General features: G+C 32.9%; 1 protein-coding gene across 9 annotated transcripts in view; it reads left to right on the top strand.

The window, feature by feature from the left end:
* HAT1 (histone acetyltransferase 1) overlaps positions 1-8,134 on the top strand; it is a 46,252-nt gene extending 38,118 nt beyond the window's left edge. For 7 of the 9 annotated variants that reach the window (XM_023529502.1, XM_023529504.1, XM_023529513.1 and 4 more), the window contains one exon: positions 7,252-7,544. In XM_023529502.1, coding sequence (XP_023385270.1) covers positions 7,252-7,419 — 168 coding nt within the window. In that variant the 3' untranslated portion in view covers positions 7,420-7,544. Of the gene's footprint in view, positions 1-7,251 lie in introns of all 9 variants that reach the window. The other 2 variants (XM_023529500.1, XM_011357573.2) reach the window with 2 other exon arrangements.
* Positions 8,135-9,850: the final 1,716 nt, after the last annotated feature.

Below are 9,850 nucleotides of genomic sequence, written 5' to 3'. Positions count from 1 at the left end.
GATATCTCTAGACTATGTTAAACCTTTATTTATTAATGAGAATTTATTTACTCAGCTTTTAAAAGAGAATATGAACACATTTTTTAAAATCATGCTATTTTTTATTTCCTTAAAGAAATGAAAGCTCCTTAGTATGGCACACAGAGTCCATCATAATCATGACCTTGCCCACCTTTCTAGCCTCAGCTATCTCCTCTTTCCTACATGTTCTGGCTTTACTGCACCTCTTGCCATTTCCCAGCTATGCTACATTTATCTTCCTTTTATGTCCCTTTACCTCTGTGCTGTTCCCTCTCCCTTGGCCACCCCTTTTTCCTATTTCTCCATCTTTGCCTGGCCAGATAGTACTCCTTTTTTCAGGCTCAGCTCAGGTGTCCCTTCCATATAGTTCAAATACCATCTTCCCAGCTTACCTGTACGTGAGTCCCCTTCCCACTCCCCCAATAAATAAATAAGTGAAACAACACAAACAAAAACTATGGGCTGCTCCTTTGGCTTTAGTGATACCAAAACTTCCTGATTCTCCTAATATTTCTTTGGCTGTTTTTCTCTGTCTACTCTTTAATTGTCACTGTACTACAGGGTTCTGACCTCTTCCCTCTTTTCCTTGTGTATGCTTTCCCAGGGTGATCTTTACCAGTCTTATGGTTTTAACTCTTGCTTACATTACTGATATTGCGTAAATACTCACCCTTAGACTAGAATTTTCTTTAGACTTATATGTTCTGCTGCCTCCTAAATCTCTCTTAGGCTGTGAAAACTCAGTGTCATTCCATACCCTCCTCCACAGCCAATCTTTCCTCTTCAATATGTCCAGAATCCTTATTCCTTTAGTATTATTTGTGTTATCTCAGTTCATGCCATCATCATTTTTTGCCATTTAATAGCTTAACTTCCTTATTGGTCTCCCTACCCTTCTTTTTGCTACTTTTTCTGTGTAGCTGAGAGAATGCTTTACTTAAAACTCAAATTTGTGCATTTTGCTCATTCCCCCATTTCTGTCACCTACTAGATAAAAAGCCCAGCTCTTTAACCCACTATGTAAGGCTCTGTGCTTTTGCTCCAGCTTCACTCTGCTTCTACACCTTGCTTTTCATTTTGTGCTCCAGCAATGTCAGGCTGCTTCTGTTCTGCATGTGTGTGTATGTATGCAGGTACACACACACATGCACACACTTTTCTCCCTTCTTTCTGGAATGGCATGCTCTCTTTCCTTTAAGATTCCGTTCAGGATTTCCCCAGGAGTCCTCTATTATTTCTCCCATTTCTAGGTTATGCTAACATAATACCCTATGCATATTTCATTAAAGTAAACATATCAGTCATTGGTGTTACTTATGGACTGCTAGCTCCTTGAGGGCAGAGACAGTTGCCTTTCATCTGGTACCTAGCACAATTTCTGGACCATGGCAGATATTCAGTATCTCCTGTATCCTTTTAGGAAAGTGTCACTATTTTGTAATTTGAAAATGTTCATATATTTCTTTTGTTTTTCTTATTAGCAACATGCTAGACGGGTTTATGAAATTCTTCGACTACTGGTAACTGACATGAGTGATGCTGAACAATACAGAAGCTATAGACTGGATATTAAAAGAAGATTAATTAGCCCGTATAAGGTAGGACTTCCAATAGTCTTAAACATTTTATTTTTGTCACTGTTTAAAATAGAAAAGCCTAGCAAATGCCAATGTCTGAGAGAATCCAAATCATTTTGCTAAATTTACTTTATAAAACTGAAAATATTCTTCCAGTTATAAGAATTCTCACTGTCATGATTTTCCAATGTAAGCTATACATCTGTTTTCATTCAGTTAAAAACTAATCCCAAGGATAGTCCACCCACAGTTATTTTTTCTTTGATTTATTTGCAACTTTTAAAAATCTGAATGCCTATACTCTTTCCTAACAAATTATCTTGTTTTTTTCTAAGTCTCTTATCTTCCCATTTGTCAGATACATTGTTTGCCTTTGTATTTTACCATAGCTGAACTTGCTACTTAGTATTATTTACCTTTTTTTTTTTAACATTCTTTCTTCTTGCCCCACCCCCCTTTTCCATCTCTCATATTTTCCTCTGACTCAAATTTTACTTGCCCTCCTAGATCAGGTTCGGCCTCATCATCATTTGGCTATTATTAAGGTAGATATTGTCCCTCCCAACCTGTGTTGAGTGAAGATTTGCTATGATACTTGTTGCTGGGCAGTAAGCTGATTAGGGAGAATATTTGTTAATTTATTTAACAAATAAGTATTGAGCACCTGACATATGATTGCTGCATTTATGTACACCATACCATTAAACCTACATATAACACTAGCTGGGAACATAAATGATGACAAATCCAAAAATGTCTTAGTATTTAAGAAAAAAGTAAATTAAATAACTAATGAGTAATATATAAAGTACACATAGTTCTGATTTTCCTACATTAATTCAAGTTTTATTTGTCATAGATCGTGCTTTATGGAGCTAGTCTTCTAAACGTTGATAGTATATTGGGTCATATTATTCTGTGTTGAATCCCAGTTCTTTCCCCTTATAGCATCTTGGTACTTTGCAGTACAACCATATTTTATAATTTGTCATTGTAATTCTGTTGAAATATATCACATTCTGAACCTGTGTAGTTCTTCAGTGTCATTTCATTAAGCAGTTTAGTGGGTTGATTTTCTGTCTTATTACCAATCTGCATATAACAGGTGATGATAAATTGTAATGGTCTCTCTTCCCCAAAATTGTCTGAAGTAGCATTTTATTCTTTGATGTTTGTCAATTCTGAAAAATCAGAAAATGAGTAGAAATGGTATTTTCCAAAAGTTTTGATCTTTAATCATTTGTTAGCTAGAAATTTTCTTTATGATGAAATTTGGGGATATAGAACAGTATAATTAGATGTTATGACAACATTTAAAATACTAAAACTTTTTAGTACAGTAAAATAATTTAATTATGCATTTCAGATATTGGTGACATTTTATATAGGCAGACTTGCAAATGAGAGATGATGAATTCTGAGTATAAATAGTCACAAAGTTATGCCACATAATGAGAATTTCTGCAGTTCATAAAAGCAAGTATTTTCTACTCTAAAGAATGATCATGATTTTTTATATTATCATTAAGTATCTTCACCTGTCCAGCAAGTTCACCTGTCTGAATGACAACTGAAAACTGGTTATTAAACTTGTTAGGTTCTTAACAACCAAAGTGGGTATTACCATCTTGCGGTAAAGCTCATATACAAATTACAAATTCTTCAGATTGTTCAAACCCTAATTATTATAGTAATGCACATTTTAATAAGTTATCCAGTATTCTGTCCCATTGAGAAAACCAAGAAAGCTTGAGGGTCCCCCTCCCCTCTCTTTGGTTTGATAGCCACAATTCTTGGCATAGGAAACCTACCACACAAACTTTGGGAAAACCTAGAAATGAATTAAATGTCCTGTAGGCATGGGAGGTGTGATAAGATTTCCCTGTTGAATGAATGCAGATGATTTTTTCCAATTTGTCATTCCAAACATATTCATGTACTTTGTTGGGTTATCACAGCATTCTCAAATGCAAAATTATATTTAAGAATAAAGTAAAATTGCCAAATATTGAGTGTGGTTTAAAAATTTTTTAGGTCTTTAAAACATATACCTAATGGGGAAAGTTTAGAGTATAAAATTTACATTTTTAACATTTTATGGGAAGAAATTATAATTTTGATTGTCACTAAGTTATTACTGAGGTATGAAATTATTTATTGATAGTGAAGTCCACCAATTCTGTCCTGCCTTTATTTGAGGGATCAAGTTTACATATCAGCTTAAACATACTCTCCCATTAAAAAATTATTTGTGTAGATATTAGAAGTACTTGTTCCTTACTTTAAAAGTTCTCTTAACATTGATAATTCATTTGTGTCAGTGCCAAAAAGAGATAAAAATAACGTGTAGTAACTAGAATCATTTTTTAAAAGCACAAAAAGAAACTCCATCTCTAGTACAGAAGTAATTTTCATGCATTCAAGAAAAGATTAATTTGAACAGTTTGGCTAAAAAAAGTTGGCACATCTGCTTGGTTTTAGCATTAAACCTTTTGTATTGCTTCACAGGCATATTTAATCCATAATTGGTTTACATACATAAAATTTAGAATCACTGTTATACTATTGGGTTTGGAATCAAGAAACTCAGTTTTGAGGTCTTGTTTGACAAACTGTGTGACTGTCGGCTTCTATAAAATGGAAATGCCTCCATAGTGAGGAACTGAGCAGAAATAAATACAGTATAGAGTGCATGTTTTTAAAGGTGGCTTTTGAGAAGTCTTTGGAATTCAGTGTCTCCGCAGCATTTTTATTTTTAAATTCTTACAAAAGAACCTTATCTCTGTACTTCAAAAAAGAGACTGGTTCAGCAGATGGGAATTAAGGAGCTCATAGAGGTGTTGGCATTTTTGAGATTATATTTGTAAACTCTCTTGGAGCCCTTGAAAACTAGGCAAGGAGAAAGATTATTTTCTGGAGATGAATTCATATTCAAGACAAATGTTAAATAAATTGACATTAATACCATATTTAATTAATTTGCTGAATTAAAAATTATCAACAGCCCTAATCTATGGAGGAATTAAGTTTTTGTTTTTAGAGGGAGAAAATTATTGAAGCCTATAGAATGTCTATTCCAATCTTAAAGAGTTCTGCCTTTCTGTGTTTAATTTGTACAACTAATGTATGTCACTTTGCTGGATAGAAGTGTTCCCTAAATTAGTTTTTGCTTTGTTTTACACATTATTTAAAAGATTACTTTGTAATATACATATTCAAAGTGGAATATACAAAGTTTAAGAAATATTAAAGGTTAATAAATAACCTCAAATTACTTTTAAAATTGAACCATACCTTACATATTTATGAGGAACTTCTATACAGAGTTTTATATTTTTTTCCATACAAATTACATGTATTTTTTATTCCTAGGTACTTAGAGCTCTTAAATTTTATTCACAGATTTACTGCTATGCCAATAAAAATTACAATAGAGATTAATTCTAATATCCATCTGAAAAAAAATGACAGTGAAGAAATTGAAGGTGGTAAGGAAAGGGAGAGATAACTTGGGGAAGTAAGCTCTTAGAGATTTAAAAACAGCATAATATTTTGAAGAAGTATGTTACTGGCACATAATTCATTCTATAGGTTATTTGGAACAAAACGTGTTAGTCTAGAAATGTTTAAGAATTTAATATGATAGTTCTCATGTATAAGAATTTATTAGGATTGAAGGCATCTTTAAGTAACGTAGATTAATAAATGTTACGGATGGTTAGCACTTTAGAAGAACAGTTTATATTTCTGTCACATACCATAATTTTTTGATGCATTACCTTCCAGTTCCTGAACTGTTCCTTAAAAAGGAGTTAGATGTTCCTATATGATGCAGTCATGCCTCTTGGCAGAAAAAAATAACTAGTACAGCAGAAACAAAGTATTTATCATCCACATGATTGAAAAGTAAGGAATACACTGTCTTTCCTAGCCTTAGGAGCAATAAATTTGAATTCTCATCAGTCTCCAGAACTCATATTTAAAGTGTGGTCAGTAAATCAACAACATTAATATAACCTGGGAACTTGTTAGAAATGCAGAATCTTGCCCCACTCCAGACCTATTGAATCAGAATCTGCATTTTAACATGGTCCCCCAAAACCTGTGATCTGTTTGCACATTCAAGTTTGAGAAGTGCTGCATTGTATATTAATGAAGTTAATTTTTTTTTCTTTCTGATTATAGTAGTAGCAACCTCATTTATTTCACCAATTTAGACCCAGGATCAACATAATTTTTTGGTAGTGTCAGCTCATTTTCAGTAAAGGCTTGTCTCCAGAATTTTTTATTGTTACCTAGTTTTAAGTGTACGATTATAAATATTGCTTAATTTCGAGCTTTTTAAGTAGTAATCATGACACATTTGCCTAATATTCCAAAATTATTACGTTCTCTTTTAAGAGACATTTATTAGTTTTTAGGATGGATTTAATATATTGCTTTTTTGTTTGTTTTTGTCTTTTGAAATGCAGTTAGATATAGGGACTAAGAATACAGACTTCCAACCAGATCATTAGGGTTTGAATCTTGGCTTCTCAGTTTACTACCTATATGACAGTTAACTCCTGTATCCCTGTTTTTCCTTCATGTATCAATTGAAGAAAATTACAGTAACCTATCTTATAGAGTTACTAGGATTGCATGAGTTAATATATATGCAATTTCTGATCTCTGTGTAAATTGAAGTCTTTATTATATGTTCTTAAAAAAGAGGATTGATATAATCTAGAACAGTTTATCCAAAATATAAGAAAGTTTCCTCTATTGCAGTGTTTCATGTCTTGCATTGTTGCCATCCATCCATCCAGGAATCTTGGAGTCATTCTTAATTTTTCCTGCCCCACATCACCCAATGTTTTCTTCCCTAAATCTGCTCTGTCCCCTCCATCTCTGCTGCTACTGACTTGGTCTAGGCTTTCATCTCCTCTCACTTGAATTCTTTCAGTAGCCACAAACTTGGTCCTCTAGTCCCATCCTCAGCATTACTGACACCGTATTGTTCTGACACAGTGTCCTGCTTAAAAGTTGTTACCAGCTCCCTGTTACAAACTTCTCAGCATGGTGGTTTCCTTCTCAGTAAAATGGGGAGGTTGTAATAATATATATCTGGGTAGTAGAGACTCAATAAATGCTTAAAGTGTGACAGTGTTTGGTTTATCTTCCTGAAAGTCTTCCAACAGTTTATGTTAAAATTGATATGTGGCCAATAAATACTGAGTAAGGGAATTCAGAAATGAAATAGTGGCAGAAAGTTGCTGGCTTGGAATTAAAATTAATATAATTAATGATTGAATAGTAAAATGAAGAATAGTAGCACTTAATCATAGCTGTCTTCAGTTAATGTATTTTATTTATTAAAGAAATATTTGTCTATATTGGTCAGTTATTATGCTTTGGAGAGGGGGCTTTCAGTTACATATATTTATATTTACCATCAATTGACACAAATTCCAGGTCTTCTGGTTAACTCCTTTTAGAGGGATTGTAATTCGTGGTTAACATTATGGTTGGACTTCCTTAAGAAGACTGTATGGGACAAATTTGGGCATATTCCTACTATTCTTATTTTTAACACTGGAAACTTAAAATTCTAAGAATATAAAGAAACATATCAGCTTTCTTAGTTTAACCAATAATTGTGTTCATTTCTTAGAAAAAGCAGAGAGATCTTGCTAAAATGAGAAAATGTCTCAGGCCAGAAGAACTGACAAACCAGATGAACCAAATAGAAATAAGCATGCAACATGAACAGCTGGAAGAAAGCTTTCAGGAACTTGTGGAAGATTACCGACGTGTTATTGAACGCCTCGCTCAAGAGTAAAGATTGTACTGCTCTGTACAGGAAATTTGCAAATTTCTGTACATTGTGTTGTGAAAAATCCGATGATTAATTTTAAAATCTTGTAACATTTTACTTACATTAAAAGTTATCTATCTTTAGTTGAATATTTTCTTTTGGAGAGATTGTATATTTTAAAATACTGTTAGAGTCTATGAGCATATATGACATTAAAAAAAAGATATAGCTTCTGAAATACCACTGCAATTTCTTCCCTTCTTAAACAGTATAATAAATGCTTAGTTATGATATGTTAATGTGTGATGACATGATTCTTAAATATTTATGGTAAACTTTTTCAGTCTTGTTTAAAAAGTTTGGGTTTTAAGTTTTTATTATTCCTCCCATACTTTGCTTCTAAGATACTACATCTGGCACCTTTAAAACATTTCTATTAAGATCTTCCTAGTAATCTTGTTTTTCCTATGTGATTTTTCTAACTAGGAAATGTTCCTAGTATAGATTTGTTTTATTTTAGACAAACTATTAACTATTTGTTAGGGATAGGGTGGATGAGAGAAAGGAAACTAGATACAGCCTAAAACCTAAATGTTTGGCATCAGATATTAATTGAAGATAATTTAGAAGTTAGTTTTACCATAAACATGTTATAAACAATAATGATGTAAGATAATAAATCAATTTATAAAAATCCAACTTAATACACCACTATTAAAATACATCTTGTGTAAAATGAGGTATATATCTGTTGTAATTTGCTATAAGGTTACCAGAATGTTGAAGTCTAACAAGAAAAAAATCAAAGTTATGATAAATCGCTCAATATAGTGTTACTTTATTTTTATTGTAGTAGAGTATAAATAAGTTGTGTGATATGGAATCATTAAAAGGAAAAGTTTGGTGTTTATAATATGTGCCAGTAAGGAAGGTATTATATGACACCAGAAATTAGATGTAAGTCGAACTTTACTTTTAAAATCTAATTTGTTCAATGCTTAAGGCAAAATCCCAATTGGAGGGGCACTATCTTGTCCTTAGGTCAGCTTTCCATTAGTAAAACCTGTCAAACATGGGATAACAAACTGGTACCCTCTGGACACAAAATAGCTGTGGCCAGCAGCATACAGTGGCACTAAGCCATCTCAGAATGAAGATGTTGTAAAGTTCTCAGAAGCTTATATATAAATAAAACTTACTGATTTCTAAGTGTGTATATATATAATTTGTTACAGATAGAACTAGTTCAGTTAAAATCCTTTCTGAAACTATATGAAAACCGTTTGTTTTCCATCTAAATTAGCTCCTTTTTAAACTTTTTATTGAAAATTTGCAGTTGATGTCTAAAGATGAGCTTTGGGGTAAAGAAAAAAATCAGTGCAATCTGAACAAATTATCTTTCAGCATACTTTTGTAGAAACGATTAAAGCCAATGATACTAATTTCTTTACCTTTTTTTTTTTTTTTTAAAGCAATGTTCTATGTTCAGTTCATGGATATAAAGATCTGGTTCAGCATTAATCTTTGGGACTTGAAAAGCTGTACTTTCATTTGGAGTTAGAAGGGTAAAAGTCCGATAGTTCTGCACCTTGCCTAGGGTAATGAAATAACCAGGATAGCTGTATAGGACTAGATGAAACCTAACACAGCCACCCTCTAGGGCAGCGGTCCCCAACCTTTTTGGCACCAGGGACCGGTGCTCCTATGAATCTGATGCCTGATCATCTGAGGTGGAGCTAAGAAAGTGATGCTAGTGCTGGGGAGTGGCTACAAATAAAGATGAAGCTTTGCTCACTTGCCCGCCTCTCATCTGTCATGTGGCCTGGTTCCTCACAAGCTACGGACTAGTACCGGTCCATGGCTGGGAGTTGGGAACTCCTGCAATAGAGAAAAGCTGATAGCAAAGCCTCCAACACCACGTCAGAGAATAATTAGAACCACAGACCTTAGAATCAAATGATTTCATTCCTTAAATTCATTCTAAAGTTCTTTTTATTCAAATTTAAAAGTTTAACAGTTAAATATTGATTAAATAAGGTACTCATAATTCTTCTAAATGAAATTATTTTGCAGTTCTATATTTGTATATGCATTGTACATAGTTTTATAACAAACATTTCTAGTGTTCACAACAGTTCCCTGAGATGTCCAATATTTCATGTTGATTCATCCATATTAAACCATTTACCTAGGGTTTTTTTTTTATTATAAACAACATTCAAATGAATTGTCTTTGCATATATATGTTTTTGTATCTTGTAAATCATTTCCTTAAGAGAAATTCCTGGGAAATAGAGTTATTGAGTCAAAGGGTAGGACTATGGCGTAGTTACATAAACATGCCATATTTTCCAGAATTACTAACAAATATGAATGTGTATGCTGGCTTTAACAATTTCAAAGTCATGGGATATTGATTATGTTGTTTTAATATAAAATCTCAAATTTATATCCC

Source organism: Pteropus vampyrus, unplaced genomic scaffold (assembly GCF_000151845.1).
Source record: "Pteropus vampyrus isolate Shadow unplaced genomic scaffold, Pvam_2.0 Scaffold2, whole genome shotgun sequence".
Taxonomy (NCBI): domain Eukaryota; kingdom Metazoa; phylum Chordata; class Mammalia; order Chiroptera; family Pteropodidae; genus Pteropus; species Pteropus vampyrus.
The sequence above is the reverse complement of the archived record's forward strand: the minus strand, read 5'-3'. Positions and strand labels throughout refer to the sequence as shown.